This window comes from Sarcophilus harrisii, chromosome X, assembly GCF_902635505.1.
Source record: "Sarcophilus harrisii chromosome X, mSarHar1.11, whole genome shotgun sequence".
In the NCBI taxonomy this organism is placed as follows: domain Eukaryota; kingdom Metazoa; phylum Chordata; class Mammalia; order Dasyuromorphia; family Dasyuridae; genus Sarcophilus; species Sarcophilus harrisii.
The window spans coordinates 69,715,130-69,735,468 of record NC_045432.1 but is presented as its reverse complement, the minus strand read 5'-3'; the positions used below and the strand labels follow the sequence as shown (position 1 = coordinate 69,735,468).

Genomic DNA, 20,339 nt, shown 5'->3' with positions numbered 1-20,339 from the left:
TGGCCCTCCAACAGTGAACTGGCCCTCTATTTAAAAAGTTTGAGGACCCCTGGGACTGTAGAGTTTCAATGGAAATGATTGTAATTTAAAAGATAGGTTATTTAGGCTAAAAAGGTATTTATTAAACAGAAGCACCATGCCAAAAACTGTATAACCCAAAAGCTGATAATCAGCAGATGAAATAACCTCCAAGGTCCTTTGAGTATTATATGTTTTGTTCTAAGCTATCTTCACACTACAACAGTTTATAGTCTAAGATACCTCTTTGTTCTAACATCTCATGCTCTATGTTTCAAAACCCCTTTCAACTTTGACACTCTCAATTCCATGTTTTAAGGGCTTTCCTAGTTGTGACATTCTGTGTTTTGTTATTATCAGCAACTCAGCTTGGTCCATGAATATCACACTTCCTCCAGGATAAAATCATCACCTGAAATCTTATCATCCTGCAGATTGAGCTTTTGATCTGAAATATGTTCTCAAACATTCTTAGTTACCAATCTCCTCTGACTGGAGAGCTGGAAAGCAGAGCAAAAATGTCCTCCCAAAGTCTTCCTTTATATAGTGCTCAGCCTCTTACATTTTCTTTTATCTACTTTGCTTGGTTTGGACTCCACAAACATCATTTCCCTACCCCAGGTACCAGGTAGTGGTTTCCCACACACACACTCTGCTCTTCAGCTTTTTGTTTCCTTTTGTCTCTTCATTAGATGACAAGCAATAAATTTCTTCTTATTTATTTATACCACCAATATGAAGCACAGAATCTGGAACATAATAGGTATTTAATTTATGTTTACTGATTATTGACTAAGGTACCTCCTAGCTCTGACATTCACAATTCTGCTTTCTAAGATCCAAAGCAATTCTGACATTTTTTTTGTTCTGTTACTTAAAAAAAGAAAAGAAAAAGGGTCTCATTGGTATTTTTTGCTTTTTTGCCGATATTTTGCTATATCCCTTCACCTTTATGCCTTCCAGTGAGTTTCACTTATAACAAAGAATGTTTTGAAAAAAAAGAAAAAAGTGGAAGAAAGAAAAAAAAAAGAATGAGCAATACTAATCAGTGCATCAAAAAGAGACATTGTATGTTACTTTATAAAACTAGGCAAGATACAAAATTTATTTGAAGAAACAAAAGGTCTAGAATCTCAAGGGAAATTTTCTCAAAGTAGGGATAAAAAGAGAATAGTATCTCCAGAAATAAATTATATTTTAAAGCAGTAAATAGCAAGTCTATTTGGTACTGGCTAAAATATGGAAAGGTAAATCAGTAGAACAGAAGACATTAGTTAAGCAGGAATCAAAAACAACTGAACTCAATAAGAGAATGTTTGATAAAAATGAGAATATAAATTACCTGGGGAAGAACTTGTAATTTTACAAGAACTGCTGGGAAAATGGAAATGATTTAGGAGAATTTATATTTTGATCAAAATCTTACACTACATATACCAGAGCAAATTCAAAATGGAAACTTATCATTTTGTAATACTATGTTAGCTGTGGTACTCACACCTCATAAATACCCTCCTGCCTCTGATCAAAAGGGCTGGAAGGTAGAGCCAAAACATCCTTCCAAAACCTCCATTTAAGAAGGACTCCCAGACTAGTCATCTCTTATTCCATTTCCTACCAGCTTTCACTCCTTGCCCTGGATTTCACAATGTCCCCCCACCCCACTATTCAGCTTCCTTTTGTGTGTTGTCTACCCCTATAAGTTTTTAAGCTCCTTAAGGGCATGGACTGTCTTTCTTTTTTATATTTCTGTCCCTACCCCTTAGCACTGTGCCAGGCACATAGAAGACATTTAATAAACAGTTGGATGAAAGAATTCTTAATCAAGGAAAGGATAGAGGCAATTATAAAACACAAAAAAGATATCATCTTGATTACATGAAATTGAAGTTTTGCAAAAACAAAATCAATCCTATTGGTATAAAAGGGGGAACCTTCAAGTGGGGAAGAAAAAATTTTTTGTACTTAAAATCTAAGATAAAAGCCAATTAATCAAGATTTGTACACATATTTGCAATACTTCCCTATATAAGACCAAGGGCAATTCTTCAATGAACAAGCAGTCAATGAATATATTCAAAGACTTCTTAAAAGAAGCTCAAGCTCTTCTTGCTAGCCACATAAGACATTGCTTTAAATCACAAATAATAATAGAAATATAAATCCCAGAATCTCATTGTGATCAACAAAGATGAAATAGTCCGTATTTGACAGACTCTTGAAAGACAAGCACATTTACTATTGGTAAAACTATGAAATGATCTAGCCATTCTGGAAAGCAATTTGGAACAATATCCTAAATGTCACTACCCTTTCAGTCAACAATAGCACTATGAGGCGTATACCCCCAAAACAAGTCACAGAAAAACCAAAAGAACCCATATGTACATAAATATTTATAACAGCACTGTTTTATTGAAGCAAAAAACTACAAACAAAATGAATGCCCATCCGGTAAGGAATGGTTACACAAATTACTGCATGTGAAAATGAAGAAATAATATTAGGCCACAAGAAGGCCTAATATATTGAGGTTTTATCCAACAAATTAAATTTCCATAAAAGATGGAAATATTAAATTTGAGAAGGACTTCAGAAAGACACATACACTAATTGCCTAGTGTGAATTGGGCCAATCATTGTGGACAGCAATTTAGAATTATGACCCAGAAATTCCATTGATAGACATGTATTCCAAGGAGACTGAAGATAGAAAAAAGGTTACATATACATCACAATCATCATAACAGTGCTTTTGATGGCAGCAAAAAACTAGAAACAAAGTAGATGACTATTAACTGGGAATAACTAAACAAACTGTGTCACATTAGAATATCATTACATAATTACCAAGTCATTTTCAGTCACACTCAACTCTTTTGTTGAGTACAATTTGGGGTTTTCTTGGCAAAGATACTGGAGGGTTTTGCCATTTCTTACCCCAGCTCATTTTACAGATGAAGAAACTGAGGCAAACAGGGTAAAGTGATTTGCCCAGAGTCACAAAGGCTAGTAGGTGCCTGGGACCAGATTTGAACCCAAGATGATGAATTCTTTATTTGCTTTATACTGAAGTTAGTTCATATCCACCATGCCCCTTTCCATAGTGTGTACAATGCTTTTGGTTATCCACAGACTGCTGCATTACAAGGCTTGGAGCCATACAATAAATATGGAGAGAAAATCAGCATTCAAAAGATGAGTTTTTGTTTGAAGAAAAAGTCTGGGAATAGTAAAGGAGCCTGACAATTTCCAAAAGGCAAGTCCATCCTGCTCTCCTTTCTCCAGGTTACTTCTGGGCTAAAACTATTTAAATCACTGTACCTTTCTTTGTATTCTAATTCTCTCTGTGTCTCTGTCTCTGTCTCTCTCGTATTAAACATTCACATACAAAGATGGATATGCTCTGCTGGTCACTCATTCAACAGAGTGAATTTCACACTCTGGACAAGAGCCATTATCTATGTACTTATTTTTTCCCCTGTGGATAGCTAGGACAAATGTTTTTGAGTGACAAGAGATGCCTTCCAAGAAACTCTAGGATGTCTTAGGAATACACATCACCAATATGATGTCACCCACAAACAAGAGCATCTGATATAACTCACCAGGGATAGCAAATAACTTAGGATGTTCTCCATGACAATGGCCAATACCTTTGGTGAACGTACATTTCTCTGTTTTATATCTTGCCTGATGGACTAAAGAATTAGAGAACCAGCTGACTTCTGATGCTCTACCTTCCAAAGAACTTTGAATAATATCGAGGTATTCAATGGGAGCGATGTGGTTGAGAGTCTTAAAGGGAATGTTTTTTCTCTCCCACATCAAATGCTTTTTACAAATAAGCCACTAATATGACATATGATGAGATCTAATATTTTGTACATCTTCCGGGCAATAATAAACATAGTTAATCTTGTAGTCTCTTTCTATCTCTTGCATGAAGGTACAAATCCAAAAAACTAGGGTTTATGCACTTTCAATTCAAGCATATGACCTAGCAATAAAAAATAGATCTTTTGCTGTAAAAAAGATCATTTTCTGGTTGACACTGCCTTTCAGCCACGAGAGCCTTTTGGTCGGCAGGACGAACCTCTGGCAGCTGCATTTTTCATTTGTATTTGAACAGACTGATCCCGTGTTATTAGAGCTCCTGATTAAGCTCTTTAAATAAAAAAGTCAATGTTGAAAGAGGAAACCACTGTAGTTAAGCTCTATGTAAACGAGTAATAGGCAAACCTCTGGAGGTTTGAAAGTTTGGTTTGGATAAGTCCCTAAATCTATTCGAACCAATTTCAATGGAAAAATCACCTGCCACAAGGTTGGCAGGGCTTTAGGGTTTTGACAGAATCTGACACAGCTTCTGAAAATAGTCCTGTCCAATCCTCAGCCAAAGGTAAAAGTATCTATAATGAAAAGGTCAGGAATGACTCTCACAATATAAAACACATTCACTGTTTGATTCTGTGTAAGATTGTTTATATGTTTCCTACTTTAAGATGCTTTTGGCATGCATCCAGGATGTAAATTAATTATAATTTCAAGCAAAAAAAAAAGTTCTTCATATGTTGAAAATGCAAGAATTAAACCAGGAAAGAGGCTTCTTGATAAACTTATATGCTTTAACTGAAGTGAGTCCATACATACTCACAGGTATACAAACACAAGGAAAAACATCTTCTGAAATATCTACTAGGAGCAAAAATAAACAATGTAACTGTCAAAAGGAAAATAGAGGGCTAGATTAGATCACCTTCAAGGGTTTCATTTTCTGTTCTGATAAAGAAAATAACTGAGACTCGAGAGAAAATGCACCCTTAATCAATAGACGATCGAGGAAGCATTCTGTGCTTTAATGTAAAATAATTTCGGCCGTGTCTTGATTTCAACAAACGAGCCAAACCTACCCAAAGCCAATGCCTGACTATGTTTCTCAATCAATCTTAAAATTTACCCTTTAAAGGAAAAATAGCAGTAATTTTCCAAAATGGTTTTCTCTGAAATTATATCTTTCAATATCCTCTGCTCTTCATGACAAATGACCTATCCATATCCTTAATCAGTTCCTTCCTCTCCATGTTACTCCTTGAGAAAACTCTTACTCCTTCAGTCAAACAACCTCAGACTAGTTGCGTCTCCTGTTCTTCCCCTGTTTTCTTATCCTGGCAGAACAGACAGGCGGTGGTACATTGAGAGGAGAAGGAAAAGCACCAAAAGAAAAGGAAAGGATTTATTTTTGTTGTTAATTTTATTGATCTAACATCTGACATTTAGGTGTACTTCTTCATTTTAACTCTGATTATCATTTACTGAAAAAGGCTTGGGAAAAATGAGTTTGTATCCCTTGGGATTAAGTAAGTCTCTTGTGTTTCTGTTCCCGTTTCAGAAATGATTATCTTAATAGAAAGGAGTAGCAGATTAGAACTATACAATTGCCCTGCAGCAGAAACCTTCAATCTTTTTTGAATTGCTTAGAAAAGATTCCCTTCATAAATATAATTGATAATTACTTCTCCTCACTCCTTTTCCCCCATAGGACAAGGAAACTCCAGGTGTTGATCCTTGCTTGACAGGGTGCTAATGTCATTAACATTCTGTCACTACTTCCTGTCAATGTGTTAATAGGAGCACTGTGCTCAGCCACTCCCTGTCCTCTATTTCAGAGAACCGAGTTAGCCCTCAGTCAATCAAAAAGGTAAGCTGATTTCTGACAACAGACATTTCTGCTACAGACAAAAAAAAAATTCCCCCAAAACAGAAAAGACATGGTAAAATGTTTGCTGACAAAATCAAAGCAATAACGTTAATGGAATTTTAAGGCAGTTTATGATGTAAAGAATGCACATCAAGGCATATGAAAAACCTATTCCAAGAACACTGCTTAGGAAAATGGTCCTCCATCATATCAGGAGAAGCAAAGGGCACAAAGGGACTTGGTGAGATTAAAAGAGGAAGTCATATTCATAGTCACACTACTCAATTAGGCACTTCTAATTAAGAAGCCCAAAATTACAAGGAATGAAGATAGGAATACTAACTGAATTCAAGTCAGTGAAAAAATGGCCCAAACAATTAGCAAGCTGTTGTTATCACAAACGCTCCCCCTACTACCTAACTCGAACAGATCCTATTTTTCACATTTAACAAATTAGATACAATCAGACCTCTCACATTTGCACCAAGGCACACACGTACATGCACACACACACATACACACACAATATGTATATACATACACACAATTTCTCATAGCCTCAGGGAATATAGAAGATGGTACCCAGCAACCTATGTATTATGGGTAATTGAATTATAACTGCAAACTTTGTGCATTATTGAAACCATCCTTTTAGAACCCTATTCTAGAGCGATGGCATTGGGCCTGAGGTAATCAGCTTGAACACCGAAAGAAAACTGTTACACATGAATGTGCTTTATTGTGACAATGTTTAATTATGACCTATTCTACTTGACAGGTGTGTCACAGCCCAGACTGCCATATCATGAGCACATCTTGCCACTAACTTGGAGGATTGTCTTAGGTCTGTGTTCTCAGCTGTACAAGGAGGCTAGGAAACTCTCTAAAACCCTTTCCTATTTCAAAATGACATGGTTCTGAGACTTCTAGAGGTGCTGCATGTAGAGTCCTGCCCATGAGCTCATAAAACATTTGTCTTCCTGACGAGAGTGCATGATGATGGGCTATGGTAGCCATATATGACACCTAGTTACAAACAAGTGCAGATCTCCAGTAGTCTATATTCTTATAGTAAGTGAAGTCTTTCTGAGGGGAAGTTACTTCTATGATACCCAATTTAATTAGTCAAAGACACAAGATAAAATGCCACAAGGGGCAGATGGGTTAGGCAGCGATTAGGAAATACAAACTATACACATTTGCAGTCTGGTGCCCTGAATTAAAATTTGGTCTGAGCACCTGCTACCTAAGGTCATCTCATTTCTCTGGGCCTCAGTTTTCTTTTTTTGTAAATGAGGGGATTGAGGCAGGTGGCCTCTCAAATCCCTTTCATTTCTAAACCTATGATTCAGAGAAAACTGCAATATGGAGAATCACAGCCTTAATTTTAAAACAGGTTCAAACACTATAAAGTTGTCAAACTCTGCATCTAATATGTCATCCCTGAGTAGGTGTCTCAGCCATTCAATGTAGACAGACACACAAGGGGCTTACTTGTGCGCTTATTTCTTCTCATGCTAGCTACCCAAGGGGGTTTCCAAGGTACGAACGCATTTTTGGAGGGTGGGCTGAGTTGTAACAGCCTGAATCAATAATTTCTACTTTAGCAAACAACTCACTCAATTCAATACTCCAACTATTTCTGTGTAATAATTTGCTACATGTTTTATTTTGTCTTTTTTTATGTCGTGCAAAGTAACAGTCCCATACATTTTAATATAGTTTCCAATCCCCTTGTGGACAAACAGTCACACTTTAGTGCCACTTAAATGAAGAAAAACCATTCATCTGTAACTTGCAGATACACAAGGCACTGTATTTTCATTTTTAAATGCCTTAATTACCTGCATATAAAGTGAGAAATAAAATAAGAAGCCCAGGCCAAGTTCATATGGGTTTGAAATTACTTTTCTTTTACTAAATGAACAACAAAAGCTTCTCAGTATTGCAAGCTGTTGTGTGGCTATAGGCCAACCGTTTAAAAAAAATGTTAACAATGGAAAGATCAGAATTCAAAGACATGAAGAAAGTAACAGAATCAAAAAGAGGACAAAGTAGGAGGTGTTGGCTGCCATCGATTAATGGCATCAATGCAAGAGGACCAAATTAGTCATAAAATAAATACGAACTTCATGATGGATGGGCATCCTTTGACAGAACTATCAATTCGTTTCACTGATCCCACTCATGAAAAACTAGACTTTCCCTGTCCTGAAAAATCCACCCACATAATCTGCTAAGACTTAGCATTCCTTACCATATCCTGGGTACATAAATGGTAATTCATCAACTTTAATCATTAAAGGAGAAACAAAAAGAATAGCAACTTCTCTACATTCTCCAGCATCATTAGGTGATCATTCTGATGTAACTGCAGCTCAGTAACACCGATCTCTAGTTGAAGAAAAAGAGGAAACTAAAGCAGACAAAGGAGCAACAGCTTTAACCTTTAAAAAAGATGAGTGCCATGCACTTCTTAAAACAACTGACTTATTATCAGATAAGAATAAAGAGCATTTCTTTCTTCCCTTTGGGATGAAATGGCGATATCAATCTACAATTCAGGATATCTATGAATACCCAAAGGAGTAGGACATGGTTTTAGTATTTTTGAAAACCAGGCCAGAAGACAAACTAGAGAGAAGGGTCTTGTCAGAGGGAAAAGGAAGCAGTTCTAAGACCAGCTTTTCCAGAGAACTCAAACTTTATAACACAAGGACCTTCTTGCTAAACAAATGCAATTTTCTCTAGCTTTGCTTTGGTTTCTATATATCTATACTGAGTTCTAAATGACCATGCAAACTATTAACATGATCAAGCCTGCATACACACACACACACACACACACACACACACACACTCATAAGAGAGGCAGAGAGACTCTGATGTCCAGCCATACAGAATGTATGTATATATAGACCACTGGTTCTCAAACTTTTGTTTTCAGTATCTTTATCCTATTAAAAATGATTGAGGATCTCTCCAAAGCGTTTTTGTTTATCTGGATTGTATTTCTAGACATTTACCATATTGGAAATAAAAACTATTTTTGAATTTGTAGACCCTCTAAAAGGGTTTCAGAGAGCCCCAGGATGCTCTAGACCATACTTTGAGAACCACTGATATAGACACACAGAATTTCAGGATTCCCTCGGAATATCCCATATGTAGAAATCATTTGCTAAATCTTGCTGCTTCTTTCTTTCAGCATCTCTCGCATTTGACCACTTTTCTCTACTCACATGGTCAACACTTTAGTTCAGGTCCTAATCACAACTCATCAAAATTATTGCAAGTCTCATCATAGGTTTTCCTGTCTCAAATCTGTCCCTACTCTCCTTTCTCTATATATCAGGACCAAAGTCATTTTCCTTAAGTATAGGTTTGACCATATGATTCCTCTACTCAATCAGCTCCATGGATTCTTATTGCCTCTAGAACAAAATACAAAGTCCTCCGTTTAACTAACGCCCTTTACCACCTGACCCCAAACAACGTTTCCAGCCTCTTTGGACATTATTCCCCACCCCACATTCTATGATCTCTCCAAATCAGTCTTCTCTGTTCCCCTCACACAGGATACTCTCCCATTTCTCTGCTTTTGCATTCCCACTGAATGACCTCTGTCCTCACACCTGCTCCCCCACTTCACAGGGCCCCTTTCTTATTTTAAGATGTAACTCAGACACTATCTTCTGCTTCCCCTTCCCCTCCCTCCTTGAGCTTTCCCTTTTAAATTCCTTTAAATTTAGCAGCAGTTACCAAAACTATTTGGTATTGGCTAAGGAATAGATTAGTTGATCAGTGGAATAGATTAGGTTCAAGGGATAAAACAGTCAACAAATATAGCAACCTAGTCTTTGACAAACCCAAAGATCCCAGCTGTTGGGATAAGAACTTACTGTTTGATAAAAATTGCTGGGAAAATTGGAAACTAATATGGCAGAAACTAGGCATTGATCCATACTTAACACCGTACACCAAGATAAGGTCAAAATGGGTTCATGACCTAGGCATAAAGAATGAAATTATTAATAAATTAGAGGAACATAGGATAGTTTACCTCTCAGACCTGTGGAAGGGGAAGGTCTTTATGACCAAAGCAGAACTAGAGATCATTACTGATCACAAAATAGAAAATTTCGATTATACCAAACTGAAAAGTTTTTGTACAAACAAAACTAATGCAGACAAGATTAGAAGGGAAGCAATAAACTGGGAAAATATTTTTACAGTCAAAGGTTCTGATAAAGGACTCATTTCTAAAATATATAGAGAATTAACTCTAATTTATAAAAAATCAAGCCATTCTCCAATTGAAAAATCGTCAAAGGATATGAACAGACAATTCTCAGATGAAGACATTGAAACTATTTCTAGTCATATGAAAAGATGCTCCAAGTCATTATTAATCAGAGAAATGCAAATAGACAACTCTAAGATACCACTACACACCTGTCAGATTGGCTAAGATGACAGGAAAAAATAATGATGATTGTTGGAGGGGATGCGGGAAAACTGGGACATTGATGCATTGTTGGTGGAGTTGTGAACGAATCCAACCATTTTGGAGAGTAGTTTGGAACTATGCTCAAAAAGTTATCAAACTGTGCATACCCTTTGATCCAGCAGTGTTACTACTGGGATTATATCCCAAAGAGATTATAAAGAAGGGAAAGGGACCTGTATGTGCACGAATGTTTGTGGCAGCCCTTTTTGTAGTGGCTAGAAACTGGAAACTGAATGGATGTCCATCAGTTGGAGAATGGCTGAATAAATTGTGGTATATGAAAATTATGGAATATTACTGTTCTGTAAGAAATGACCAACAGGATGATTTCAGAAAGGCCTGGAGAGACTTACACGAACTGATGCTGAGTGAAATGAGCAGGACCAGGAGATCATTATATACTTCTACAACAATACTAGATGATGACCAGTTCTGATGGATCAGGCCATCCTCAGCAACGAGATCAACCAAATCATTTCTAATGGAGCAGTAATGAACTGAACTAGCTATACCCAGAAAAAGAACTCTGGGAGATGACTAAAAACCATTACATTGAATTCCCAATCCCTATATTTATGCACACCTGCATTTTTGATTTCCTTCACAAGCTAATTGTACAATAATTCAGAGTCTGATTCTTTTTGTACAGCAAAATAATGTTTTGGTCATGTATACTTATTGTGTATCTAAGTTATATTTTAATATATTTTAACATCTACTGGTCATCCTGACATTTAGGGGAGGGGGTGGGGGGGTAAGAGGTGAAAAATTGGAACAAGAGGTATGGCAATTGTTAATGCTGTAAAGTTACCTATGTATATATCCTGTAAATAAAAGGCTATTAAATAAAAAAAATTAAAAAAAAATAAATTCCTTTAAATTTAACTAGGTTGTATACATTTGTACTTACCCCTTATTTTCGCACTGCAGGTATTTTTAAAGTCACTTGCCGTCTCTTCCACTTGAATAGGAGCTGATGGGGAGTAGAGATTGTTTCAGTCTTTATGATTATATCCTAAGTGCCCCGGACAGTACCTGACCCATGAGTAGTGCTTAATCAACACTTGTTGATTGAACCCTCCCAATACAAACCTTCAGGGTTTCTAACCATGTTATGATTTCTCTTCTCAGTATAGAATTTTAGTAGAAAAACTTTCTGCTTAAACAACAGACTGAGGACCACAGAAAGGTGCTTGAGACAATGTAAAGTGGCAGCAGTGCTACCTTATGAACGGCAAACCCTTCAATAAAAACCAACACTGAAAAGGCTCTTTCGGCTGCTACTAAAATTCAGTCAGGGTAAAAAGAGAAATGTAAAGAAGACTTGAATAAGCTCCTGAAGTTAGACCTGACCCCATTTCCCCCATGAGATAAGAAAGGATATAGTCATCTTTTCCACGAACTTGTCATGTTTGTCTTCTGTCTTAGGGAATTTTTTAATGTCACATTCCAAGCGAGTGATCTGTTGCTCCATGGCATCAAGATTGCTCTTGAGAGTTTGAGCTGAAACTGAAGAAGAAAGTACAGAGTTACAGGGACATTCCCATCAGCTGTTCAACTATGATGACAACCCAAGGTAAAGCAACTGGCCTTTTTAAGGTAGACAAGAGTCCCATTAAAAACTCATTTTTCTGCATTATACCTTATAACAATTCTACTCTTCATAAAATAAGTAAAAATGTATAATATACTATACCAAATCATCATGTTTAATGAGAGAATGTTACCTTTTATTCAGCCATTAGTCCAAATGAATTCATGTCTATTTAAATTCATTGATGGGAATTCTAATATTTCATTCTTTAAAATCTAATTTGAAGATTAAAGAGAAACTATGGTTCAAACAAATCTTATTAATGCATGTACTTGGCTAAATAAATGATTTAATATTAAACTATATCAAATCTTTTTCTTTTATTGAAAACCAAAAGCTAGCAATGTTTCTTTTTTTGCATCTTCAAAACCTGCAAATATTGAAGAAAAAAATGAAACGTTGAACAGAGAGAATTTGCAGACAGACGCACACATACACACAACTTCAGTATAGCCGCTAATACAAGAATCCATTTCTTTTCGTTATCACTAACATGATTTAGCACTTTTCTGCTTTTATTTTCTTTGAAAATGAAACTTTTCAACAATTGCATTCCAACTGCAGAAAAATGTCCCATTTCCAGCTTTCCTGGAAAGGTTTCCCCTTAGTCCTCTCTGCAAATAGCGTGTTCTTACCACACGACTACCAGTTTTATGACAAGACATATTTGTCAGTTTCAGTATTTGGGGGTTTCTACTAAATGAGCAGGGACGAATGGCATAAATGCGGGACAACTGGGCCTCGAAATTCAGGACTCGGAGAAACTCACACTAAGCAAAGGAAAGCAAAGCAGAATCACATTACAGTGCTTTCTTTTAGCTCAGGAGAAATGTTTGGCTTCTTCTGAGAAACATAGGAGGATCAGAATAGAAAATTCCAGAGCCTGTCAGCCACCGCCCCCTCCCACCTCCCCCAGCACACACATTCCACTATTGCAACCAACTCTTTGGATATGAATTCCTCATTCTGACATGAACACCTTCATAACTCAAGAGAGAAATCGCCTGAAATAGACATGGAAGTTCAAGACACTGAAAATCAAACACCAACACCAAAGACAAATTATTTTTTGTATTAATCTGTCAGTTCCAATAGCAGCATCTGATTTAGTTTCATTTGCACAGATCTGACAAGCTTGGAAATGATTCTGTATTGGAGAAGTCTGAGGGAGTTTTGTCTTGTCAAAGCACTCCTAATGGCTCAGCAATCATTGCTGGCTTTATTTAAAAGATGGGTTTGGTAGGAAGGAAAACAAACTCTCTGACTTCAAAATTAAATCAATTCCTTTCAGGCAGGTGTGCCATGCATTGGGCTAATTATTCAAGGGATCCATTCTTCTCTGCTGCTTGCCTGCAGACTCAAGAAACAATGATTACTTAGCTCACTTGTGTCACAGAGAAGCCATTCTACAGTGGACTAAGTGTGCCTGGGCTCACTAGGGACATGGATGGTATAAAAGGACTGAGGACTTCACCCACTGCTTGTTTAGGAGTGAGATGTGCTCAAAAAACTCTTCAATACTAATAAGATTTGAAAAAAAATCAGCCAAATGACTTTCAACCTTCCTAAAAGTAAAGAAGAAATTATATTTTCCCATCTACCTATATGCACACATCTATACATACATATCTATAAGCACCCTCTCTACATCATATCTTGCCCAGACTGTTATAATTGCCACCAGAACGATCTCCCCACCTCAAGTTCCTCCTCATTCCAATCCTTAAACATTGGACTACAAAACTTTCTCGATCAATAAACACCAAGGACTCTCTCTCTCTCTTGCCTCTAGAATCAAGATAAATATTGGCAGCCAGGTGGCTTAGTGGATAGCATACTGGACTGGGCAACAGGAAAAGTTGAGTTAAAATTCTGCCCCATATTGACTTTGTAACCCAAAACAAGTCAAAAGCTCTCCCAGATTCTGTAAACTAGGATAATAACACCACCACTTTCATAGGGTTGCAAAGATGAATTAACATAAGTGAAGTACCTTGTAAAATTTAAAAAGCTATACGAACGCTACCTATGATCATCATAAGTGAATTCCCATGGTGGGCATTTCAAGTTCGTGGTCCCAATCTACCTCTGAACCCTTATTACCCAAAAATTTCTGGGCATTCTTATTGGTCTTCATACACAGTCCTCCATTTCCCAGCCCTGGGAAAATCTCTCAGCTCTTTGCAGAGTCCACTCTAGCTCCTTTGTCTACACAAAGCCTTCAAGGATTCCCTCAGTAGTTGGCACCTTTCCCACAAAATTAGCCAGCAGGGATTTATTTGGTACACACTTAGGTACCTGCTGCTTTCCTTATAGGAATGCCCCCTCTTTTAAGGGGATCTCTATTCCTTAGCACAGTAACTGGCATCTAAGGGAACTTAAGATATGGTTGTTGACTGATTGACAGTCTGCCATTATCCCATTTTGCAGAAGAGAAGGAAATGAATGAAAGCTAAGAGCTAGTACTTATATAGTACTTTAAAGGCTGCCAAAGGTTTTAAATACATTATTTCATTTGAACTAAGATAATGATAACCATATGATAACCCTGTGAGGTCATTATTAAGGATGCTGGCCTGATTTTTAAGACAGGAAAACAGGTTAATAGGCACAATACTCCAGCTCACAGCACTACTGAATATTGGAAGGGAATTGCAAATGAAAGCTTTCCTGTCTTCCAGTTAGGCCCTGCATTCACTATACCATGCTGATTTCTCCAAGCTACCTTTTATTGCTGTGAGGAATCTGCCTAGCAACTTTACAAGGGAGAAAAAAAAGCGGCAGAGGAGCATTGCATTATCACGACAGGTAGCAAGACAAAATGGAGAGAGAAGCAGCCTTGGAGCAAAGAGATCCAGGTCGATTTCTGACACATTCTCTAAGCAATTTGGGGCAAGTCTCTTCACCAAATGAAGTTTCTGGATCATCATATGTAAAAATCGAGATTACATTATTACACAAAGAAGGAGCTTTATAAATCCTAAAGACCTGTAACAGGTAAATCTTTCAATATTATTTTAAGCCTAGGCTGATATAAAGTAGGAAAATGTATTAACATTGTTAAGTAACAAAAGCCTCTCTCTGTTATCCTTCCATTTTTCTCCCATTCTATGGAAAATTCCCTTCCCAAAGTCACTTCTCTGCTGCATAGAAGTTTTAACAAGTTCTGCCTTGCTGGAAAAGGGTTTGATTAAGGTCCTGATAGCAGACCGCATATGCTTTCCAAGGCCTGGCCAAAGTTGGAGGAGCTGGCCACTTGGCAATGGAGTCTTTGGCCATAAAAATCAACAAAATAAGGAAAAATGCAAAATGGCCTCTAGTCTTAGGTGGCTCCCTTCCACTTTTGCAGTGACAGTGATGAGTTGGTCAAAGAGGGCCCACAGTGCTAAGAAGTATGTGGTGTTTACATTATCTATGATTTAATGGTTGGTACTCTACATGTGAAATCCTTGTATAACAAGCAATCACACTAGAAGAGTTTCATTAAATCAGCTTTTAAATTCATTCATTCTCTCTCTCTCTCTCTCTCTCTCTCTCTCTCTCTCTCTCTCTCTCTCTCTATATATATATATATATATATATATATATATATACCAGAAGCAGGAAGATGCAACTAAACAAAAAGATATCTCACAGGTACACCTTGGAGAGACAAGGAAAGGAGCTGGTTTTATTATATACCTTCAGTTAATCAGAAGTATTATTTTATGGGCTATTTGGTCATCTTATATTACAAGAGGCTGATAGCTGAAAAGACCTCCACAAGTGTCAAGTACAATTACTTCTAGATATTTTCAAAAGAACTTCATAAAAACAAATTGTAGCTTATCCAGTGACACTGGTTTCAAAGGACTACAAGACTGAAATATTCTGGGGAGATACTCCAACTGAAATCAATGGTTTATGGGTAAGACTGGCAAGCCTGTTACTATTTAGTTCTTCCTATACACTGTTCATTCACTCATCAGATAGAATCCCAACTGCTATGTTATTATTTATAGACTAATGGCATCAAGTGAAAAGATTTTGTTGAAATTGCTAAAAATTATTACAGGGCTCCTATCAGTATTTTAGACTGAATATTTCTGCTTTGTTTTTAAGTTTTAGAAAAAAATTTAGCCTCCAGGGTTTAGTGTCTTGTGAAGGTAGGCATTGATCAATTTTAACATGACTCATTTATCTGATTTTGTTCTCATCTTTTCCTAATCTTAAACAAGATTGGTCCACAAGAAACAAAATGAGTGGTTCAGTGGGAAAAGGAACAACATATAAGAGGTTAGTATCGCTGAAAGGTTAGCAACATTTGCCTCCTGTGAGGTCTTGGACTTGAAAGTTTAATTCTGTGGCTACCATATCACATATGCTAATTATTATAGGGAGCTTTAATGTCAGTAGAAACATTTTCATCTGATTTATTACAAGTGAATGATTAGTCAAATTGGTGGCACTTTACCTCCTCCCCAAAATCTGCTTTTTATATCTGCTGCTAAATTACTGAATCTGAATTATAATCCTGAAAAATTAAATTATAGCTATTGAGTTTTTTAATATAGGTTTCTTCTTTGTACTCTCTATATAATTTTTTAAACTCACTATACTCATTTGTGTTATATATAGCAGAAACTTTTCCCAAGGTTTTATTTATCTATTTGCTTTAGCAGAGAAAAAGTACACGTTTTCCCTGCTTCTAGCAATTATGTTAGTGGTTTTCCAATCAATTATGACAATTAATGTTACATAATTTCTCCAATTCCTCTTTCCATTGCTATTAATGGCAATACTGGTACAAATAGTTTGAGAGATAATTAGAAAACAAAGAATCCTCCACTGACTGAAGAGAGATATAAAAAGCCTTTTGAAAAATTAACAGCATACCCTTTTGAACTAAATAATTTACCGCTATTCTATATTAAATTTTGACCACCAAGTAGTAATACTTCTTTCCTTTGTACCCCCAGATATGACAAGCACAAATGAAGTAGAAAGAGTCTTGGAAAGCAGCAAGGTAATGTACACGCTGTCATTTTCTAGAACAAAATACACTTATTTGTAGCATGCCCATCAAAGGAGCACAACATTAAGGTAATGCATCCAAAAACCAGAGAAAAGAAAAGGGACATTATGGGTGGCCTGAATAATAGACACAATTGAATTCTTCCTGAAACACATTTAAAAGTTAATATTTTCATTTTGTGTGAATATAGTCTATACAAATGAAGAAACAAAATACATAAATAAATGTGTTTATGATAAAGTGAAAACAAAGCTCATCATTGAGGGTTCAATGGACTTCAAAGGAAAACAAAAAGTAAAGATTATCTAATTAGTAACAAAAATGAAAGAATTATCATTCATCTTTAATTCTTCGGGGCTATGTAAGGATAGGGGAGTTAAGTTTTAAAACATCTGAGCATACATTTTAAAAATCGAGTAAATGGAGTAAATGGAACAGAATGCATAAAAATAGATTAAAAAGTTATCAAATATAGAAGAATTCAATAACCATGAGTTTGATAAACTTGAAAACTAATTACTTGGGAAGAACTCCCTTTTAATTGAATAAGAAAACCGGAAAGCCATTGTGTAAAATTCTACATCATACAAACACAACATGTCACATGATATTCCAGAAGGGAAAAAGCATTACGACCAACAATAAACAACCAAGCAAAAATGAGTATCTTACAGGAGGGAAATAAGATATTTAATGCAATGAAGGACTTTGAAGCACTTCTGATGAAAAGACCAGAGTTAAATAGAAAATTTGACTGAGAAGTTACAGATTATTTAAAAATAAACTCTCTGCTTTCCCATATGAGAAGATGAAACCTGAAGCATCTAAGAACTTTATTATCATTAGGGCAGTTAGGGGAAATCTATTTAAAGAACATGGACACAAGTCTATTAACGAGAGAGGATTTCAAAAAGAAAATAGAAAAATGAGATTGATTGGGAGAACAATAAAGGAAGGGGAAGAGTGGGAGAAATTATTCAATGTAAAAGAAGTACATAAGGAAGAATTTTTAAAGTAATGGGGGAAAGGGAAGGAAACCGCTAACACCTGCAATCTCAATTTCATCTGAACTGAATGAAAGAGGAAAGAAAGGGAGGATTCTGAGAAGATGAGTAGGTTGGTATATTTCAAATTCTCCAGATTCCCCCACAAATAAAAGTAATTTATGCCTCAGGGTGAATATAGAATGGTAAAAAATCAAGAACATTTGGGGCAGGATAAGGTACAATTCAATAAGATCTGAAGAAATACCCCAAGCTGGGATTAACCCATGTAAAGTGCAAACACTTCCTGGGTAGCTCCCCTGAAAAACCTAGTAGGGACCTCCCTGGATGAGTTGGGTATGGCTGGATCCTCAGCAGAAACCACAGAGATTTTCATCTCTCAGATTGTTTGTTGAGTTGGAGTTCGGGAAGATGGAGTGAATTTCTGCTGATTAGGCAGGCCAGGCCTGCTGCTGATATGCGGCCCTGGGTGAGAAGGGAGTAGCACACCAGGAGTATACAGCATGGGGGGGGGGGGGGGGGTGGTGCAGAGACACTGCTGTCTGTGGGCACTTGCAGTAGGGTAGTTTGGGGTTCCTGGTCAGAGGGGAGAGCTAAAGGAAAGATTGAAGAACCATTCCCCCACTCCACAATTAGCGATGCTTACACTAATATCTATTGCTAAAAAAAATACCTGCAAAGAAGAAAGAACTCCATCAGTAAAACATATTATAGGAAGAAGGAAGACTAAGATTCATTTTCAGAGGAGGATACTAGTTTAAAAAAAAAACTTCTACCTCAAAGAGTAATGTGAAATAGCTCCCTGCCCAGAGAGAATTTATAGAACTCAAAAAAGAATTTAAAAATCAATTGAGAGATACTGAGTAAAAATTTTTTTTAAAATCCAAGAAAAACAAGAAGATTATGAAAAAAACAGTTAACCAAATAGAAAAGGAGGTAGAGAGTCTCAAACATGAAAATAATTCTTTGAAAATTAAAATTGGAAGGGGAAGCCGGTGAAGCTATGAGAAATAACAAAATAGATTATAAATAGTGAGAAAATAGAACGGAATGTGAAATATCTTAAAATAAAAATGATAGATCTGGATAAAAAAGAAAAAAATCTAAGAATAATTGGACTGCCAGAAAATTGTGATCAAAAAGAGAACCACGACACAATTATGTAGGAAATAATCCAAGAAAATTGTGCTGGAGTGATACAACATGAGGGGAGAGTAGAAATAAAGTATAGAGCAACATTTTACAATAAGCTCAAAATGGGCACATGATTTAGACAAAGAGAAATATCAAAAGCAAATTAAAGAATCATTGAGGTAAATTACCTGTCAGATCTTTGGATGGGGGGGTCCATGACCAAATAAGAGATAGAGAGAGATTCATGGGAGGTAAAATGGATAATTCTGGTAACATAAAAATTTTTTTAAAAATTGCACAGACAAAAGCAAAGCAGTATAATTGGAAGAAAAGTAGGAAATTCAAAAGGAATTTCATAGCAAAATTCTGTAATAAATGTCACATATCTCAAATATAAAAACAACAGTAACAATTCCCCAGCTGATAAATGGTAAAAGGATACATGGAGATAGTTTTGAATAGAAGAAATCAAAGCTAGCAACAGCAAAAAGTGTCCTATATTATGAATAATTAGAGAAATCAGATAATTCTGTGATACCATCTCATACTCTTAAGACTGGCTAAGGTGACAGATAAGGCAAGTGACAAGTGCTGGAAGGGCTGTGAGAAAGTAGGTACAAAAATGCACTCTTGGTGGAATTTTGAATTTGTCCATCTGTTCTGAAGAATAAATTGGAACTATGCCCAATGTACTAAAAACAAAACAAAACAAAACAAAAACCCCCCAAAAGCTGCATATCCTTTGAGCAATTCTGCAACTAGGCTTATACGAGACTGATGGAAAAGGGAAAATATCCATAGGTAAAAAACAACATATAACAGCTCTTTTTGGCAACAAAGATTTGAAACAGAAGACATGCACATCAATGATTGAAGAAGCTATGGTATATGACACAGCATCATGTTATAAGTACCAATGAATGGGATGATTTCAGAAAAACCTGGGAATTCTTACATGAACTGATGCAAAATTAAGTAAGCAGACCAGGAGAATAATCAATGCCAAAAGAGCAAGATTATAATGATAATCAACTGTGAAGACAGGGTTATGTTCCAACTTGTTTCCTTCCTGAGAATATAGGAAATGGTTGGCTTGACATTCTGAATAAAGTGAGCTGTCAGTCTTTCAACTATTGATATTCCCCTCATGATATTCCTATCCTAAGGTCTCCACTTATCAAATCAAAGGTGAGCATGGTAACTCTCTGACTGTGGGAGAACACCACTAGAGGTAGCACAGGAAGCACTGCCAAGAACATTTTGCAATTTTTTTTTAATAAAATGTGAAGTGAATAAAACATGATTAGGAACACGGAAAAAGGAGGAGTATGTGACCAATAAGAACTTCTTGGATAGGAATAGCAACA

At 36.4% G+C, this 20,339-nt stretch overlaps 1 protein-coding gene across 1 annotated transcript in view; it reads right to left on the bottom strand.

Annotated features, from left to right (window-relative positions):
* Nucleotides 1-20,339, bottom strand: part of DIAPH2 (diaphanous related formin 2) — an 868,850-nt gene that overhangs the window by 292,714 nt on the left and 555,797 nt on the right. Inside the window, exon 23 of the mRNA XM_031944530.1 lies at nucleotides 11,611-11,735. Coding sequence (XP_031800390.1) covers nucleotides 11,611-11,735 — 125 coding nt within the window. The remainder of the gene's footprint in view (nucleotides 1-11,610; nucleotides 11,736-20,339) is intronic.